This window comes from Pelmatolapia mariae, linkage group LG6, assembly GCF_036321145.2.
Source record: "Pelmatolapia mariae isolate MD_Pm_ZW linkage group LG6, Pm_UMD_F_2, whole genome shotgun sequence".
NCBI lineage: Eukaryota > Metazoa > Chordata > Actinopteri > Cichliformes > Cichlidae > Pelmatolapia > Pelmatolapia mariae.
In genome coordinates this window covers 19,978,130-19,998,476 of record NC_086232.1, presented here as the reverse complement: position 1 = coordinate 19,998,476, position 20,347 = coordinate 19,978,130, and the positions used below count along the sequence as shown (strand labels likewise).

The following is a 20,347-nucleotide window of genomic DNA, read 5'->3' as shown; positions in this document are numbered from 1 at the left end:
AGTTATTTCCACTGCCTTCTTATATATGGCTTTAGAAGCTGGAAGCCATGTAGTTACATGGAAAAATTACCCATAAATCACCCTTTTTTGGGAAACAAGTGTAGGAGCAGAGAGTGATACGTATGCTCCATGAGTCTGGACAATGACACAGTTTTGTTTAGCTTTGGTGTCTATCAAACCAGCCATCCACCCAAACAATATTTTAGTTCTTTTAGCTGCATCCCACCATCTGCCTAGCATCCTCTTCTGTGTCATCAACAATGACCGCTCTGTAGTCAAAGTCAAAATAAGCTTTATTGTCAAAGACCATATGCATAGTCATACACAGGAATTTGAAACCGCAATGTTCCCATGGCCCTCAGAGTACACTAAAACAATATAAAGATAAAAATAAAATAGGAGTCTTATGTGCAACACAATGCAATTCTATACAATCTTGTACAAACAGCAGTGTGCAACACAATCATATTGCTGTGGGCAAGTTTCGGGGGGGTGGGGGGTGCAGTCAGTGAAAAGGCAATGGTGGTGGTTTGAGGGTGGAGGGTTCAGAGGGAAGAGGTGAATGCAGGTCTGGGGTTCGTGTATGTGAGAGCAGGGAGTGAATTCAGCATCCTGACAGCCCGATGGACGAAGCTGTGTCTCAGTCTGATGGTTCTAGCCCGGAGGCTCTTCAGTCTCCTTCCTGATGGCAGCAAACTGAAGAAGTTATTGGACGGATGAGTGGAGTCACCTGTAATGCAGTGAAAATGATGGACCCAACACCAACAGCGTTTTATAGGTTTTTTATTTGCGCTGGTTTTTCACTTGGCAACTTTCCAGCTGTCCTGCTTGTAGCACACACAACCACACACCTCAGGTCCTGGCACATCTTTTACAGGGGAGACGTGATCAGTTGATGGAGCTCAGGTGTGTGTCAGCCTCCCCTGACACAGCACCCTGAACCCCCTTCTCCACCCCTCCCCTGCAGCTGAGCCACAAACCACACCCTGCCACAATTACATTTTTGCTTTAAATACAGTTAATAATATGCATCAAGCACACAAATGTTTTTAAAGCCTTATTTTGGGGCGAAGTCACATTTTAAGTGTCTTTCTCGTATTTGATTGGTGATGTTATACACGCAACTTTTATGATGTGGTGACCGCAGAAAATAAATATGATAATTCTTCCAGCAGTGTTTGAATGCACCACATGGCCCGGGCATTTCTGTGTGGAGTTTGCATCTTCTCCCTTTGACTGCCTGATGGATGGCCTAGATTTTCAGTGTTTCACATTTTTCGGTTGAAATCGTTCCACCATGAACTCAAGTGCCCTCACACAGCTCTGCATAAAACACCACAAATCACTTTCATGTAGTGTGTTTTTCTTCCTCTCTTAGATCTGTATTATACAATATTGGAAAAGTCTGTCAAAATGGCACGGAAAGATCAGAAGTGTCTTGAGATTATTGTGTGAATCTACAATGTAAAATACGCACTTTTATAAATACTTAAGCAAGAAGCTAAAGGGATAATAAAGTACAGAGAAGCAGGAAAAGATCAATTAGGGGGGAGGTAATAGAAGCCTGATGAAAGGGAGGAACAAATAAATCATGACATTACAAGATGTCAGTGGTCAGACTAAAGTGGGGTCCCTCCACATCATCTAAAGAGCCATGGACCCTTTTTCCTACACGTGCTTCTACTGTCCTTGCTCACTGATTAAGTCATGAATCTTTCTGTTGAATCATTTGTTGACTCTTCCTGTCCCACGAGGGCCTCCTTGAGAGTGTTTATGAATCTTATGAGGCTCTGTGGCCCGTTTCATTGCCCAAAGACAATTATAAAACAACACAGCCTCCTTTCCACTGATGTATCCTAATAACACATAAATTAAAGGACTATCTCTCGAGAAAACAAGAAGAGCTAGCAGCTAACCCACTCCAGTGCTCAAAAGGCTAACCGTTTGCAAAAAGAAGAAAGAAAAGAAATTAAACTCTGTTTGTGCAACTACTTACATTTTTTCCAATTTGTAAATACTTTTTAAAGACAAACAGAAAAAAGGGCATTTGTTTTTTAAGTAAATATCTTATTTAATTATCCAATACAACATTGAATATACCTCTTTATTCTTCTGTCTGACTTTAAGAAAGCCAATATGATTTACAAATAAAAGTTTGCCAGCAAAGAATTTAGATTGAAATACCAAAAAGAAAGGAACAAACAAGAGGGTGTTTTTGTGTCACATGAAATGCTCCTGTCTTCAGCTCAAAATCCATCAATGAAAAAGTTTCTCATACTGAAGCAATGTGCGGCTCTACAGGTTTTACCTGCAGCACCTCTGCAAAGCCTTGTCCAAACCAGCAGGTGATGTCAGCCGTGTCAAGGGTGAAGAAAAAGAGTCTGTCCTTGCAGCGAGTCCTCCTGTAGACGGATCGGGGGTCTGCTGACAGGACCCCTCTGATGGCAGCGACTGCCTCCTCTGTACTGCGCAGAAACTTAAACCTGGGTCTGTGGCTTTCAGACAGTCCTGTGTGTTTCACAAGTTTGTTTTTCAGTCTCTCTGCTCACATATGAATGAAGGCTTTCACATTAATTACTGATACAACAGTGCCCCCTTATGGAGACAAACATACAGTGCATCTGGAAAGTATTCACAGCGCTTCACTTGTTCCACATTGATCTTACAGGCTTATTCCAAAATTGATTAAATTCATTTTCAACTGAAAATTCTACACACAAACCACCATGATGACCAAGTGAAACAAAATGCTTGAAATGTATTAAAATAAAAAACACATATATAGCATGTACATAAGTTACCACAGCCTTTGCCATGAAACTCAAAATTAACCTCAGATTCCACTGATCATCTGTCAGATGTTTCTACAGCTTGACTGGATATGATTTAGAAAGGCACACACCTGTCCACATACCGTAAGGTACTATAGTTGTTGGTGGATGTCAGAGCACAAACCAACCCACAGAAAGATTTCTGCAGCATTAAAAGGTTCCAGTGAGCACAGTGGGCTCATCATGCGTAAATGGAAGAAGTTTGGAAACACCAGGACTCTTCCTACAGCTGACCGCACAGCCTTCCTGGGTAATCAGAGCAGAAGGGCCTTAGTCAGGGAGGTGTCCAAGAACCTGACTGTCACTCCTACAGAGCTCCAGTGTTGCTCTGTGGAGAGAGGAGAACTTTCCAGGACAGACATTTCTGCAGCGTGAGACCTATATGGTGGAGTGGCCAAATGGAAGCCAGTCCTCAAAGGCTGATGACAGCCCACATGGAGTTGCCCAAAGATGCCTAAAAGACTCTCAGACCTTGTGCACCGTCACTCTCCATTCAACCTGAAAGAGCTTGAGGGGCACTGCAAAGAAGAACTGGAAGAAACTGTCCCCAAATAGGTGTACCAATCTTGTAGTATCATACTCAAAAAGACCTGAGGCTGCCAAAGGTGCTTCAACAAAGTATTGAGCAAAGGCTATGAATACTTATGAACACTTTTGTTTTTTATTTTTAATAAATGTAGTTAATTTATGAATTAATTTAATGAATTGCAAGCCAACGTTTATCCCTTTGTCATCACAGGGTATAGTGTGTACGATTTTCAGGTGAAAACTGAATTGAATCCATTTTATAATAAGTCTGTAACAAAATATGAAAACAGTGAAGCGCTGTAAATACTTTCTAGATGCGCTGCATCTCCCATGATCTCAGTCATCTTACCTGACAGGTGTGCAGGGATGAACTCTGCCAGCTCCCTCTCCGCGTGAAGGCTGAATCGCACATCCAGACTTGCGACAGGAGGCTCTCTGATCCAGCCTGCGATCATAGTGTAGGCTTCCTCTCCATAGCAGGGATGGTCTACTTCCAACAAAGGTGGTTTAGTTTTAGGAGAGTCTGAACCTCGGTTCTTACTCTCAGAACTTAAGAAAACATCTTGGTTCACAAAAGCCTTGACCTCCTCCAGCACATTACTGAGGTCTTTGGACAAAGAAAACTGAGCACTGATATGAGATGAACCTGTTACGTTAGTATTAGTTTTTTCTTCTGGGAGGAGATTCCCCACATAATCATTAGCTGCTCCTCGATCTTCTGTGTTTAACTGCACATCTATGTCTGATCCTTCAGGGAGGTTAATGAGGTTTCTCTTGTCCTCATTCATTTGGTCAGTGTTTGAATTACAGGGCTCTGAGTCCTCCTCATAGCTCCTCCGGGTGTCGGGGGAGTCATACTCTGGGATATAGGGTTTGATGTCCAGGACTGGGGTGCCTGCAATCATATCAATGTCTGACAGGTGTAGAGTATCACCTAGAAAATAAAGAAATGCATTCATATTTATATACAGCTAAAACATCTACAAAACTAGGTCAGAGTTTAACCAGAGTTTGCTTAAAATAGTGAGATTTAACAGCTGTAACTATTAGTACAAGTGGAAAATTACCCTGTGCTTCAGACAGGGTTCAAGCAACAAATCAGTGCAGCTCCCTCAGAAAAATAACTCAGCTCAGATCAGTATACACACACGTGTTTAGTGACACTGACCGTGTATTTTGTCGAGCTTTGCCAGCGTTAGGCCCAACGCATTCGGTCGATGAGGACTGCGTGTCGAGTACACACCGACTCTCTGCCCGTTCAGCCTGGGCGGCCTCACTTTGGCTTTGTAGCTCAGGTGGCCGTTTTTGTGGAAGACAAAAATAATCCTGCAGAGGCCAGATGACAAAGAAAGGCAGATGATGGGAAATAGTGTTTACGTGTACATGCTTAGTTAAAATGAGTAAAAAAATATCTTGCAAGTTGGGTAACGATATTTGGTAACGTGTTGTACACAAACACACGCATGAAACCTACCAAACATGGGAGTATTGCTCCAGGCCCACCAGAGCGTGCTCCGGGTTGTTGAAGACACTCGGCTGAATTCGAAGTTCTGCCCTTGAAGGGCCACAAATAGTGGGCTGCCGGGGAGTCCCATTCTTCACAGAAAAACAGGAACTAATGTAACCAATTGGGACTGTTTGGATGTTCCCTGCAATGATAAGAATATTAGGGTCAGGTTTTGTAACACAGACACTGTGTTTAACTTGGCCTGCAATTTATCCTTTGCACTCACTTTTATTCCACTAGTGTGTTTTGTTATTTATTTAAAAAAAATATATATATATATACACTGTAACCTTTTATTTTAGTGCTGAAATGATTAAGTTAGTTACGGACTTGATGACAGACAATTCAAGTCTTTGGCTTTAGAGCAAAACAAATACTCTGAAGATGTCAACATGGTTTCCTTCTTTCTATTTTGGTCACATTTTAGAGGATACATGACCAACCCCGTTAGCAAAACGACACTGAAACAATGCTGACTTTTCATCTGAGTCATCATCATGCTTAAAACTTAAATTTTAAGGCTAAATTAATGTTGGAGCAAAATTAAATTCCTGATGAAACCTGACAGTGTGATGATAATTAGTCACAGTGAAAATCGGTGCCCCCGTCTCCAAACCATTCACTCTTGCTGGTATTATTCTGCCTTTGTTCATGATTTCAGCTTTATTACAATATTAACCAATGGTGCAAAACCGATCAAGAATCACTATTCAGTGCAGGGTCAGTGAAATTTAAGTTTACAGCACAAGGCTGAATCACATAGTTTCAACTATTGGTTGCTGTGTGGGAAATGATTACCCAAATACATAAGCCAATAAAAAGAAAAAGCGCCATGAGTTTCACTCATTAGCTGACTCTGCACGCTGAACATCTCTGAGCCAAAAGTGTTATTTTGGTAGGTATAACTGACGTATTGTTATAAACAGAAACTTAAAGCAAAATAAAGCCTTCCTGAGTGCTCTTTGTTTTAGGGTTTATTTTTTTCTTCCTCTTTTGGTCACACTTTATAGCACAGCACGTCACTAAAGGCGTAATTCTTCTGTGGTTAAATAAAACTTTTAGGTATTTTATTTGACATTGCAAAGTAATTATATTTACCTACAAATACTTAAAGGTAGGCACACAAAAACAAGTGGGTAACAAATCAGTTGTTTGGGGGGGGGGATTTTAATAGAAAACAAAGAAATATTTATACTGTAAGTAAATTTAAGAAATGCGTAGGTATAGGCTGTACAGTGGAGTGGCTTAATCTTACCCAGCAAGAGTATTTTACAGCAAAGGAGACACATATTATATTGCAAGTTTGTACAGCACAAAGTAAAAAAGGACAATTAAATAATAGAAAATCCATCATGCACATCAAACGTAATGAATATTAAATAACAACATAAATAATAAAGATGTAAAAATTACAATGTAAGGTGGAAAAATATTGGCTTGCTACAAAATTAAAGGTAATGACACACTAAAATTAGTTATGTCATAATTATAACTGATTACAGTATAACTTGCATCTTCTTTCCTGTAAAATACCTGGAAGTTAAGCAAGTTTAATCACTGCATAATACAGCCTGCACCACAAAAAGTACAGCATACCTATGATGTAAGATGGGGATTGTTTTAATATATTTCAGCTAAATTACCAGTACTTAAGTACTTAGGTGAATATATTTAGATTGTAATTTCAAGTAAAATACACTGAAATTCCATTTAATTGCAGGGAAATTGCGCCCTTAGTCACGGGCTGTATTATAAAGTAGGTGTTTAGTTTTTGTAATTACAAATGTTTGTGATGCTGGTGGTTACTACCTCGCTCTAATGCTGCCGGTGACGGTGGTGAAGGTGCTGGAGCTTTAACTTCTTCGCTGAGTCCAATCTTCGACACAGCAGCCTGAACCGCCAGCAGCTGTTTGCGATGAGCTCTAATTGCACTGTCTAGCGTCTGCCTGTTAGAGAAGATGTTGACAATGAGCGTGTAATAATAATGGGAACCCTGAAAAATAATACAAATAAAAAGGCCAATGCAAAACAGAACACGGCGTTTAATTTGCTTAATTCTTAAAACAGCAAGAAGTCTCTCGTGAGAAAAACACGTGGCGGTGCAAAACCTACAAACATACCTCAGGTTCTTGATTTCTTTTCGCATCACAGAAACCTGCTGGTTCAGTTTATTCATGTGCTCGGAGCAGCACTCACACAGCGGACTCATCTTACTAACACAAAGAGAAACGACAGCTCTGAAACGGTGATCTTTTAGCGGCTGTTGTTGCTGCTGAGACCGGAGACACTTTGTCAACGCGGAAGTGCATGCTAGACTTTATTGTTGGCCAACCAAGAGTGCTGCACGCGTTAAACTGAAACATGTCGGCTCATCTGAATCCCCTCTGTAAGTCTGTCATTGCTGTGGGCTCGTTGGTTTGGGATTATTTTGCTGCCGTTTCGCTTAAATTACCCGTCCATCATTTAAAAATAATATGTAGTTACATGTGCTGCACAAAACACGCCATGATGAAGGAATGTTTTCTACCAACAGGGGGCAGCCAAGACACGTTTAATACAGTCTGCTTTTTAAATAAATAAATAAATATTGGCAAACCATAGCACAAACGAAATCAATGTAATGTCGTAAATACTCAGTTGTGTTGTCTTTATTGGCACATGTGCATATCCTGCATTTGTCTAGCCCTGAATGGACTAGTTGTTCAACAGGTTTGGCTGTACACAATTTAAAAAAAAAACCCATAATGAATTGTATTTTTAGGTATTTGAAGTTAACCTCCCCTCCACACCTACAGGGGATCATTACAGTTTAAGCACTAATGAATCTTTCGAAATCACTAATTAAAGACTTGTATATTAATATTACACTAACATATGTACAGTCACTGATCACTTTCTTAGATATACTTGTTCAACTTGGCAGCAACTCAGTCCATTAGGCATGCAGATGTGAATAAGATGACCTGCCAAAGTTCAAACTAAGCATAAGAATTAGGAGGAAAGTTGATCTAAGAGTGACTTTTGGTGCCAGACGATTTGGTGTTTTAAAGAGAATGGTCCAAATGAGTGGTAGTTTAAACAAAACGAGCTTTATTGGTCGCATACACAATACAGTGAAATGTGTCGTGTCCGAGCTGTGGACAGGCTGGAGACATAGCCGCACCATTCCAGAGCTTGGTGTTTGGCATGGGGGGCCAAGCCATGAGCCTTACTAAACACTGGGAGAGAATCAAACTTGCGACCTCCGCTCCAAAGATGTGTGGTCTTACCACTACACTATCCAGTGTAGGATATGCCTTATTGATGGCAGAATGTCCAGAGGAGCATATAGGAAGTCAACAAGGCAACTAATAACCACTGGTTTCAAACAAGATATGCAGAAAAGCATTTCTTGAACCTTGAACTAGATAGGCTACAGCAGCGGAAGACCACATCTAAGTTAAGAACAAATGGCTGAGGCTACAATTTGCAACAAATAAGGCGATAGTTAATCATTAGTGAAAATGTATTGATGCATGCTCAATCATCCAGGAAGAGAAATCCCAACAAGTGGATTCTGTTCATCTGGACATAGTGTTTTCAGTGGGAGAAGTTTTTCTGACACTGAAGAAGTCACTTGGATGAGTGACAAAACATTTCTCCAACTGAAAACGCAGTTTGTTTTGTTGCATCGTTAAATCAGCTGATTTACAAAAGTAAATCATGCCAGGTCACAAAGCTCAGATCATCTCAAACTGGATTGTTAAACACTGTTGTTGAATATTAAAACTCTTCACTACATACACTCATTCAGCACTAAATGTTGCCTGGTCTGATGAGTCTCAATTACTTCTGCAACATTTAGATGTTAGGGCCAGAATTTGGATCCATCCTACCTTGTATCAGTGATTCAGGATGTTTGTGGTTTAATGGTGTGGAGGATATTTTTCATACACTTTGGTCCCCTTGGTACCAACTGAGCATCATCTAAACAGCCTACCCAACTACTGCTGCTGACCATGTCGACCCCTTTATGACTACACTGTACCCATCTTCTGTTGGCTACCTCCAGCAGGATATCATAATCTCACAAAGCTCAGATCATCTCAACCTGGTTTATTGAACAACACAGTGAGTTCCATTTACTCAAATGGTCTCCATAGTCATTCAATCCAGTAGCGCATCTTTCGACTTTTTTCTGTCATTTCACTAATTAATCAGTTATTACAGCTTTTACCAGTACTTTTTCCATCTCTTTATGTAGTACAAATGAGTAAATTATAAGCACTACCAGTAGCCACTAGCAGATAGGGCTAAATGTTTCACTACACGTGTCTCAACAGATAAACCACAGATTAAATCTACAGATATGCTGTTCAAACTGTACACCAAACATCATTTAATTTCACTCACCAGACAGGAGCGATGTCATATGTGAACAAAATGGTACATAATTATTTCATTTAATGAAAATCGAGTTAATTCTAATTCATATCACTCATGTATTTGTCATTTGCATGTGGATGTCTTTTGCAGCCGATGACGCCTATAATAACGACTCCTGTTAAATGATGCAGAAGTGACTTTTATTAGACGAATAGTAGCTTTTACAAAATTCTGTAAAAATAAATCCACAATTATGAATACATAATTACCAGCGATTTATACCCTTAACTTTTAAATAAAGGCCAGTGAAACTGGTTGCATATTAAATTGAAAGTATATAAAAAAAAGATCATAAGCTTTGCAGTGAAGCACAACCAAAATAAATAAGCATACAGCTTTGGTTTGAATTCATACATCTTTCAAATAAGCAATGACTTGCCTCATCCTTTGTGTGCACACTACACAAAAAAAAGAAGAAAAATACTCAGATACAAACTGTGACGAGGCTTTGCATATATAAAGCAATATCTTAACAGTGCATTTCAGAAAAAAAGTTGCAATTAATTTCCTGGAAAATATTCCTGAGCCATAGGCTGAGCAGAGACAGTTGGAACTGAGTACACGTTATTTTGTTCAGGTACGTTGATCGAAAGTGTTTCACTCAAATCTAAAAAAAAAAAAAAAAAAAAGACAGATAATTTAATAATTATTAAACCTTTCGAACCAGACAATGTTTCAAAGTATTGTTTTAGTGTATTTTTACAACATACAAACCTTCATTAGCGCGTTTGTTGCCTTGTGATGGAGAGATGTCCTCCTCCTCATCTGGGCCTAAGTCCTCAATCAGGACCTGGCCTGGGGCCTCCTTGCCTTGTGACTCTGTATAGAGGGTCTCCACTTGGGGAGGAGCTGAGGGAGGAGCAGGAGTTACAGCTGGAACAGAGTCTAGGGACTGAGCTGGGACTAAGACAGCATCTGGAGCAGGAGCTGAATCTTGGACGGGAACTGGAGCAGCAAAAGCCAGAGTCGGAGCAGGAGCAGAATTCTGCACAAACTCGAACACTGCTGCAGGAGCAGGAGCAGGAGCAGCAAGGACTGAAGCTGGTTGTGATTCCAGCCCAAACAGCGGAGGCAGAGAGCCGGTGATTTGGTCCTGAATGACCACAGCGGGTTCAGGTACCACCACGACTGCAGGAGTTTCCTGAAGTGCTTCAACTTCTTCCTGAACAGCAGACAGCTGCGGTGTGGGTTCAGTCTTCCTGGGCCTCCCTCTCTTCTTTGCACCGCTCTTGTCCTCGGCTCTTGATCTTTTCCGTTGGCTCTCCTCCCTGAGAGAGCACCGCAATTAACTTAAACAACAGTGGACATTGATACAGCTCTTTGTGACAGTTTTGCAAAGCTAATAGTACAAAGTCCTTGACCCAGATCTGTGGCGTCAATAGAAAAAGCAGAGCAACCTTTGCTTTCCTCTTGCTCCATATTCAATATAAACCAGAGGAGTGATAAGCAGCCAGAGTGCTGATAGTGTTTTCAGCATGTACTGTACTGTACAGTGTTTCAGCACAGGCTACTAAACTTTTCTGGCTAGGACCACCACTTTCTTCTACTGCACTTAAGTGCTGAAATTTGTAGATTTCTCCATGAGCATAGAGGTAAACATAGGTAGCAGCACTAACACTGTCTGTGCTTTTACTACAAATTTACCCAAAAACCCACTGGTTAGTTTCCTTCTCTTCTGCTTCGGCCTTTCTCTTCCTGAGAAGGTCCCTGTCTCGCAATCGGCGACGGATCCCACCTTTGAAACAAAGAGCCGTGCAAAGAAATCATTTTCATATGGTGCATTACAAATTCAAAGACAAACTGCATGACTGGGTAATGTGCTTGACTCATGACAACGTAAAGACTTTCTTCTCCTAGCTACACACTGGCAAACTTTGAAAACAGACAGATTTGTGATATTACCTAAATGTTGATCAAAGGTCTGTATCTGAGTTAACCAACAGGATCGCAGTGTACGCAAAGACATAACCAGCTCCTTCAGCATTTTTGGTGAGGAAATGCTCGAGCAGCCAATTTCTAAAGAAGAGATTAATCTTTAAAAAAAACCCTACCTTCCTCCTCATTTGGATTTTTATATTCCAACTCTTGTTTCTCTTGTTGCGACGTGTCCTCCATTCTGAGTCCTGCTATGAATGAATTCAACTCATTGAAGGCGGGCAAGCGCAAAAAAGACGACAGAATAACTTCTGACAGTTTTCTATTCCCACCCCTAGACGAATTATCTGGTTAACCATTACCACAGTGCAGGGAGAGTTCTTGCAGCTTTGGTCTTATCATATTTGTAAAGCTGGAGGAGTTGGCACAAAACTGACAGACGAGGGGGGGGACAACAGCAAGTTTTCTGTGTGTGTGTGTGTGTGTGTATGATAGGGTAACAAATATATATGTTGTACTAGAGCTCTTCAGCAGCTGATCTAAAGGCACTGCTGTAGCTTAACAAGAGCAAGACTTTGGACAGTTTCTCAATTAGGGGTCCAATATATGTGAAGTTATTAAGTTTTGAATATGATATCAAGAAAAAACACAAAAGCTCAAAATATTTCTGTAGAATATTCATAATATTAATCCACAAATCATAAGAAATATGCCTTTTTGGTAGGTAAACCACACTACAGACCAAACAAAATTCCTGTCTTCGTCCAGAGTTGGGGCATATACCCGTCTTATCGCTCAGATGGCAAGTTGCTCGGTTGGGGTGTGTTCGCAATCTTCTAACAACACATTGAGCCCTGATGTGTGTGTGTGTTTGAGACACTCAGAGAGAGAGAGAGAGGGAGAAAAGAGCTATCCAGTAGAGTAAATAACACTCAACTGCCAATTGCTCCCAGCACTGTGGGGGGAAATGTTGAAAGCTCTCTTTCTAAATGTACTGATTTCTGCATGAAGGTGCTCGTAATGCACTCACTTTTCAACATCATATGAAGAGAATCTATACACAGACATTCTGCACCGGTAGAAGCTATGAGTGCTAAGAAGTGAGTGAAAACATATATGTTTAAGTATTGGTTTTCACACACTCGAATTAAAATCACAAAACACAATCAACCAAACCTTCCAGCATAGTTCCAGCAGTTCAAAAGATCCCAAACTGCACATAGTTAGCTCCTCAGTTAATAAAACTCCAACTGACACATTAATAAACCCCCTCCAGCATTACTGTTACAGCCAAAAGCAGACAGGGCTGTCATTCACACACAGCCCCACTGTTGCACAATGAAATGTGAGGAATGTCAGTGTAGATATTACAGTGCCATCTTCTGGCATTGCTTCTCAACTACCAAACACTGATTTAAAAACAGTGTCTGTGTGTATATATACACTGTGCCTTTAACATGCATGTGGCCAGAGTTAGGGTATTTGCATTGGTTGCCCTCAGCACACTATGCAAACACATCTTGCTAACATTTATACATTTGTTATATTTACTAGACTTAAAGCGGGCTATAATTTGATATGCATTTATAGTATTAAAGCTTATTCACTGATTAATTTAGAATAAAACAGAAAAAAAAAACTACAACCATAGTAGATTTTCTACTTCAACGCTGGAGAGTGCCAGGAAGTAAAGAGGAGGGGTTGTGTGGGGTGCCCTACCCGTCCATATGTGTATATACAATGCTCTCTTTAAGGCAAACCACATATAGCCCTACTTTTTAGCGGTTGGGGGTAGGAATCAGCCATTTAGTAGCCAAGAAACAACACAATTTTGTTTATTTTTCTTTTTTTTATTACAATGTAAAAAAGTATCACACATTCACAAGACCCAACACACACATATACATTTTTTATATATATTTTTTAAATAGACATACATTATGATGGTTACCTCATAATTACACTGCTTGTCTGTTGACTATAAAGCAGTAATGCATTCAAGATTTCCTGTGAAACTTTTAAATGAAGAATAACAAAGTTCACCATGTGACCTACTTTATCGCCGTTTAATTGCTTGGTTGCTTATTTGTTTTGCATACGCTACACGCGTCTGTTCGTGCACATCCTTCGCTGAATAAAACCGACTTCTCAAAGAAAAACCCCGCCGTCTTCACTGAACGACACAGTACAGTAATTTCCTTGCACAAAATAAATTGCACCATAGCACCGTTTCGGGGCAGCGTCATGTTTTGTGACTGCAATGCCTTTTTTTCAGAGGCGATGGGCGTTTCTGGACGCAGATGGCGCTGTTGAGCATATATTTTGTTTCAGTCCCGTTTCCCTCCATGGTTTCCCCTCTCTCCGACTAACTTAGCGTTTGGCTCAGTTCATTATACAGTCCTATATTCTCCCTCCATTAGGGCATCTCTGCCTTTGGACTGAAGATCCCAGCAAAACCCCGAGGAGAAAAGTTTAACTTTCATAGGGCAAAATGGACATGAAAAAGAGGATCCACTTGGAGCTAAGAAACAGGACACCGTCTGATGTGAGTCGTGCTTTTTTTAAAACCAACCCTTAGTTTTCAGGCTAGCCCCTGCTAGCCTAGCTTGCTACTTTTTTTGCTTTGCGAGTGACCCTGTGTGGCTAACGTAATGGTGACCACATGGGCTTTAGATTGTGTTTCTCATTTATAACGGGGCGGAAAACAGTCGCATAACAAGCCAGAGCCTTTATGCTGGTTAGGATTGGGCGTATAGGGGCAACGAGACGAGAAAAGCTATATTCAGTCGTTACTTTGAAACGGCGATTCCCCCCCAGCTTGCTGGCATTATTGCAGTGCTTTAACCGTTTCGCAGCCTCCCTGGTCAATGGTGCACACACGATTCAGCTCCACTCCACCGTTGTAGCACAATTAGTAAACTTCTTTTTGCGCCGATATGAAGAGAAAGCAGTTTCCTGCGCCGCGTTCGGCATTCACAGAGCGGTATATTTTATACAGACCTTGGAAGCCATGTTTGCTGCTAGCATAACTGCTAAAAAAAAAAAAAACCGGGGAGCTTTTTTGTGTAATAATTGCAAAATTACTTTAAACTCTGGTGCTGAACAACAAACGAGTTTTGTAAACGTTAAACGGGCCGTCGCAGATCACGAGTCGTATGTTCACATTTCTGTGGAGTATACGTTTACATCAAACGGCCACAAAGATTCAGGCAGCGACAACAAAAAACACTTGGTTCACGAGTCATCCGTACCTTAAACCGCTAATGGTGAAAATACACCGCAACTCCAAAACCTTAGAGCCGGGAGACACTCAACAAACAGCCAACCGCTGCTGTTGGTGCTGATTTGTTTAAAGACACGTTGCAATCTGTAAGTTTTTAAAGGGAGTGTACATCCATTAATTCCCTCATTAATTCTTCTCTAGTTGTGCACCAAGCTATAGTATCACTTATCATCCGTGCATCGTCTTAAAGACGACGGAGAAGAAGAATCGCATGCTTATTGAATGAAGCCTGGTGGTCCGGGGTTTCAAAACCATTCAGACTACCAGCCAGCTAACTTGGTATTAGGTTCCCGCCATATTACCCCCTTCTCGCTACCGGTCAAAGACAACAAAATCTATTCAGTTGTAAAGTAAAAACACCAAACACGACTACAATGTGCTCCAGTAATCGTTACTATTGCTAAACTTGGCGCTTGCTACTACACAGATGCATGTGTTGGCCAGCGGCTTCATTGACCGAGCCAGGCTGCTCGAATGACACGGAGATCCGGCGCACCGCGCTTCATGCGTGGGCAGCCAAAAGCTCCCCGCTCGGCGTTCCCCCTCGTATCATGCACGAAATAAAATCAATTTAACACCGAAAAAACACTTTCGGTCATATGTAAATAACGCTTATTGCTCATTCTTAACAGCACTTTCCGCCATTGAAGCGTTCAGAGGACTGCATACTGTAGCTCAGGAATCGCCATGTTGTCATTCTGTCGTCTTTGAAGCTCTGGGAGAAAGGAACTGTCTCCATCTTTGTTTTTTACTAAATTTCCGTTCTCAATATATTTCCTTCGCCACTTCGACCTGAAAGCGATGCTGTACCCTCTAACAAACTGCCAATATCGGTCGTTCGCTCGACGACAAGGAATATTCCACTTCCCCCATGAAAGCTGGTTTAACGAAAGAAAAAAAAAAGAATCTCTTTACTAAGGGTGTATTCGCAATCCTTTCCGTTGCTGTTGGGTTGGCTAATGGCGGGCAGACAGACCTCTCTAGCTGTTCCTCTACGGCACGGCAGCGTTTAAAAGGGGCAATGGCTAGCCTGTAGCGAGCTAGCTCACAAAATCATTGCATTTGTCATTAGTGACTGCATCAGCAGGCCATGGGAAGCCGCTGCTTTGCTCTTCCTCGTTTCAAAGAAATCAATAGACGAACTGTGGCGGTCGGTTAAACGAAGCACACAGTGATAGCAAAGTGTTTTTAGATAGAGACTGAGTATCCATTTTGGTGTTTTTAATCGAGAAACGGCTGTCTTTGACGCTTGACAAGAACTTTTTTGGTAACGTTTAACAATGACTTGCGCAACCAGTGTGAGCTTTAACGGAGTCAAAGTAACTCCGCCTTCAGAGTTGTTTTTTTCTAATATTTTAAGCAACTATAAAACGCCTGTAATCATTTTACACAAAGTGAAGGGCCATTTTACAAACACCACCACCCACTGATTATTAATACGTTAGGGCTGCTATGTTCCCCGAACGCCTTTCTTAATGGTTTTGTTTGGAAAAAAATTAATAATATTTGCAAAATATATTTTTGGAATATTTAACATTTGGTCTGTTTTAAAATACACTTAAGTTATAAAAGTTTTGCAAGTAGTTGTAGTACCTGCAAATGCATTAAAAAGTACAGGTAATTTTAAAATAATACTATTTGTTTGTTTTTTCAATTCCAGGTACGAGAACTTGTCCTGGACAATTGTCGATCAGTTGAAGGAAAAATCGAAGGTCTCACAGCTGAATTTGTCAACCTGGAGTTCCTCAGTTTGATAAACGTCGGCTTAATCTCAGTCTCTAATCTGCCCAAACTAGGAAAACTGAAAAAGGTAAGCAGGAGTGATTATTCACTCTCATATATTCATGACAAAAAAGAAAGGAGGGGGGAAAATAAAATGTGCAAAGAACCATCTGGACTAATCTCTCTTTTTACTGTCATTCATTCAGCTGGAGTTGAGCGACAACAGGATCAGCGGCGGGCTTGATGTTTTAGCAGAAAAACTACCCAACCTCACACATCTAAACCTGAGTGGCAACAAATTGAAAGACATCAGCACATTGGAACCATTGGTATGTGTTCACATGTGTTTTGGGGGTCATTTACATGCTACACACTTCACAAAGAGTAAACCAGCTAATGCAGTGTTCATCATAATCAAACCAAAACATTAGGATTTATATTGGGAAGTGAGGTTTCAGCAGCTTTGTTTTGATTACTCCGCTCATAGGCAGAGGTATTGTAAGGGATAACCCATTCAGTAATTAATGGTCTCTCAGACTTCAGACAGACGGATCTCTGTCATCTCACATTATATCTCATTGTCACACGTAAACTGGAGCCTAGTACCATTACTACTACATTTCAGCAGCAGAGTCTCATCACAGCATTTCTCTTCTCTTCTTGCCAACAGAAAAAGCTGGACAACCTGAAGAGTTTGGACCTGTTCAACTGTGAAGTGACAAACCTGAATGACTACAGAGAGAGTGTGTTCAAGCTGCTGCCCCAGCTCACCTACCTGGATGGTTATGACATGGAGGACAGGGAAGCCTCAGACTCTGATGGAGAGGTGGACGGAGACGGTGTAGACGATGATGAAGATGAAGGTATGAAGTTGTGCTTTCCCGTCTCTGCTGTAGTAAAAATAAGAACAGGTATTTTTTGGTCGTCAAATCCAACAAACAGACCATAAATGAGGTTTTATCTCTGTGTTGGAACGCCCCATTGTTGTTCAAGAACAATTAAAGACTCCTCGATCATTCATGCCATTGCTCTGGTGACATGTGTGCTCATTATGAAAAATGCGTGCACCGCAGTAGCTTATTTAGAAACGGCTCCACGGCTGAGTAACGGCAATCGCTCTCTCATTTCTGTAAAGTGAAAATGTGAAAGCGATCGTCGTGATTAGCCTCCATGCGCTCTCACTTTGCGGTCGACTGATTGTTCTTTTTCACTTTTGTGTCGCAGAAGGAGAGGAGGAAGAAGACGAGGACGGAGAGGAGGAGGACTTCGATGAGGAAGAGGACGATGAGGAGGACGAAGAGGAGGTAGAAGGAGAGGAGGATGACGAGGAAGGCAGTGGTGAAGATGAGGTGAAAAATGAAATGAGCTTGGTGGAGCTGTCGTTAAAGCGGGTCGATGCACCGTCTCATTTTTTTTTAACGTGTAAAATGTTGTTCACATAGGAGGAAGACTTTGGTCAGGATGGAGAAGTAGATGAAGAGGATGAAGATGAGGATGAAGACGAAGATGGTATGTAACTTCTTAAAGTAACTTTACTCACAATTTTGGCTCAAACATCACTACAAGAGTCAGTCGAAGTCTCTTGATATCTCTGCATAACTGCACAACTCAAGGCCGAGACTTAATTCAGGGGTGAGACAACTTGTTGTTGTTGGGTTTTTTGTTCTGTAAGATGGAAATAAAATAGACTTTTGTTTTGGAAAAGTGCCACTGAATTGAACACAACATACAGGTGACCAACTTTACCAACTCATAAAGTTTTCTTTGAAGTGGAAGCATTAACCATATTAACCCTCCTCTTCACACATTTTGGTGATACATGTTGAAACACTTGAAACATATTTACATGTATGACTTGAGTTGTCAAGTGATACAACACCAGCTGTTACACCATGTAGGGCACTCCCCAAAGTTCTTCACGACTCCGTCAATTTGGGAACCCTTCACCTGGTATACAGAATATAGATCTATCTTGTCTTCTTGATTTTGCATCTGTTTAGAGATTACTGCTTTAGTGATCACCTGTTACTGACATTTATCTTTATAACTAAAATAACAGTAGTGCTCAGTCAATCCCAAATAACATGTGATGTGAGAATGTTAGTCACTTAACTAAAAACAAAATCTTGCACGAGGGCGGGACTGAAGATGCATTTCTTCCGCTTTATTTTGAGCTCGTAATCACGCACCATTATAACATGTAGGGACAGCAACGTGATAGTGACCATTATTAAGCACCGCCCACAGAGTGTGATAAATGCAGAGATTGAAGCTGTTTAAAACGGGTGGAGGATTACTGTATTCCTGCTTGCAGATGCAAGAATTTGTGTTGGCATCTTGTCACAACACAGTTTTCTTCTTTACCTTCAGAAGCAGAAACCGGCAAAGGCGAGAAAAGAAAGCGAGACCCAGAGGATGAGGACGACGAGGACGATGACGAAGACGACGACTAAGAGCTAAAGTTGAAAACGAGAGCCTACCGAGTTACCCTCCTCTCCCCCACAAACCCGAACGTCCACCCTCCTACAACTCACACCGCCTTTGTAATCCACGTCAACCCCCCTCCCCAGCGCTGAGCTCTTTTTATGGGGCTAGACTGTACCGAATGGGTGGGCCGAGTGGAGCTGCCCCCCCACCCCCTCTTTTTTTCTTTTTTTTTTTCTCCCCCTGCCCCCCATGGAACTGAGAGCCACCCAACACCCTCCACCTCACCCCACTCACGGCCCCCGAGGTTCTCAGGCAGCCCACCACTCAGCATTCCACAATTTCACTGTCGATCCCTCTTTATGTATTCCCGTGTGAGGACTTTGGGACTGGTATCTAGTTTTGGGTCTGTGCTTTTAATATTTTGTTGGATGAATAATTTTTGTTGTTGGGTTTATTATTTCTCTTTTTTGTCTTTTAATTTTTTTTTCTCCGTTCCTTATTTTTCCCAATAAAATTATTGCTATAGCAGCTGTGCAACCAGCGAGCCATGATTTTTAGTGTGGCTGCCTGTTGCACAAATCAAGGTTGTAGCTACATTTTTACTTTCTGTATGACAAAAAACAACTTTGTAAATAAAATGTTAACATTTTGTGCTTTTCTTTCTTCACGCTCTTCTGTCCCCAAATTATTTCAAGAGGATGGAAGGATAACTCTTCTCAGTACTGGGTAGTTTGACCCCATTTTGCCATCAGAACTGCATTAATTTTTTGCAACACAGATTCAGCAAGATGCTAGAAACATTCCTCAAAGATTTTGGTCAATATTGACATGATGGCATACAGTTGCTGTACCAAAATAACCCTGGCACCATTGTTTCACAACCAACCTGAATCACTGAAACAATACAAGATGGATTTATGCTTTCATCGTTGTTTATGACAAATCCTGACCCTACTTCTACTATCCAATTTTGGTGAGGCTGTGGGAACTGTAGCCTCTGTTTCCTGTTTTTAGCTGACAGGAATGGTCTTCTGCTGTTGTAGTCCAAAGAGATGCTCTTCTGCATACCTTAGTTTTAACAAGTGGCTACTAAAGTTATGGTTGCCTTTGTTACCCAGAGACCTCAGTTTTCTGTTAGCCGACAGGAGTGGGGCAGAATGTGGTCTTCTGCAGATATAGCCCATCTGCTTTAACGTTCAAGAGATGCTCTTCTGCATACCTTGATTGTAACGAGTTTGTATTTGCCTTCCTTTCAGCTCATAATATTTCCTGACCGATGTGTAATTCCTAGAGATGGTTGTGTGGGGAAAACTCAGTAGATCAACATTATCTGAAATACTCAGCCTAGCCTGTCTGACACCAACAACCTTGATATATTCAGCGTTGCTTAAATCATCTCTCTTCGTTGTTCTGATCCTCCATTTGATTTTCAGCAGATCATCTTGATCACATCTAAATGCACTGGGTTGCTGCCATGTAATTGGCTCATTAGATATTTATGTTGCTGAGCAGTTGAACAGTTGTACCTAACAATGTGGCCAGTGAGTTTAAAACATAATGACCAGTAGTGATGCAAGTAATGTGGACAAAATGCACCCATTACTTTCACATAAAATTCCTTTTGCCCAGACACAACAGGAAATGCCAAATGCAGCAGATTTAAAAGCCAAATATATTTTTTTAATCCATGCTGCCTGTTGATTTTGTTTTTCCTTTCTTTTCTTTATGTAATCTGCTATGCAGCAATAT

At 41.0% G+C, this 20,347-nt stretch overlaps 3 protein-coding genes across 4 annotated transcripts; 1 reads left to right on the top strand and 2 right to left on the bottom strand.

The window, feature by feature from the left end:
* Positions 1 to 382: 382 nt before the first annotated feature.
* On the bottom strand, positions 383 to 7,168 carry trmo (tRNA methyltransferase O). Its single transcript, XM_063475227.2, has 6 exons — positions 6,987 to 7,168; positions 6,676 to 6,812; positions 4,834 to 5,008; positions 4,528 to 4,685; positions 3,709 to 4,293; positions 383 to 2,508 (listed from the first exon to the last, which is right to left on the bottom strand). Exons 1-6 carry the CDS (start codon positions 7,073 to 7,075, stop codon positions 2,273 to 2,275), a joined length of 1,380 nt encoding a protein of 459 aa, XP_063331297.1. The 5' UTR covers positions 7,076 to 7,168; the 3' UTR covers positions 383 to 2,272.
* A 2,246-nt stretch (positions 7,169 to 9,414) lies between these two features.
* Positions 9,415 to 11,513, bottom strand: hemgn (hemogen). Of its 2 annotated transcripts, none has more exons than XM_063476143.1 (4): positions 11,343 to 11,513; positions 10,936 to 11,026; positions 10,006 to 10,559; positions 9,415 to 9,898 (listed from the first exon to the last, which is right to left on the bottom strand). In XM_063476143.1, the coding sequence occupies exons 1-4, from the start codon at positions 11,404 to 11,406 to the stop codon at positions 9,792 to 9,794; spliced, it is 816 nt and encodes a 271-aa protein (XP_063332213.1). In that variant the 5' UTR covers positions 11,407 to 11,513; the 3' UTR covers positions 9,415 to 9,791. The 2 variants fall into 2 exon arrangements, with proteins under 2 accessions (XP_063332213.1, XP_063332215.1); XM_063476145.1 differs by having other exon boundaries at positions 10,948 to 11,026; positions 11,343 to 11,512.
* A 1,583-nt stretch (positions 11,514 to 13,096) lies between these two features.
* anp32b (acidic (leucine-rich) nuclear phosphoprotein 32 family, member B) lies at positions 13,097 to 18,842 on the top strand. The gene is made up of 7 exons (XM_063476146.2): positions 13,097 to 13,711; positions 16,110 to 16,259; positions 16,378 to 16,500; positions 16,842 to 17,034; positions 17,396 to 17,520; positions 17,614 to 17,680; positions 18,542 to 18,842. Exons 1-7 carry the CDS (start codon positions 13,658 to 13,660, stop codon positions 18,622 to 18,624), a joined length of 795 nt encoding a protein of 264 aa, XP_063332216.1. The 5' UTR covers positions 13,097 to 13,657; the 3' UTR covers positions 18,625 to 18,842.
* The last annotated feature ends 1,505 nt before the right edge of the window (positions 18,843 to 20,347 follow it).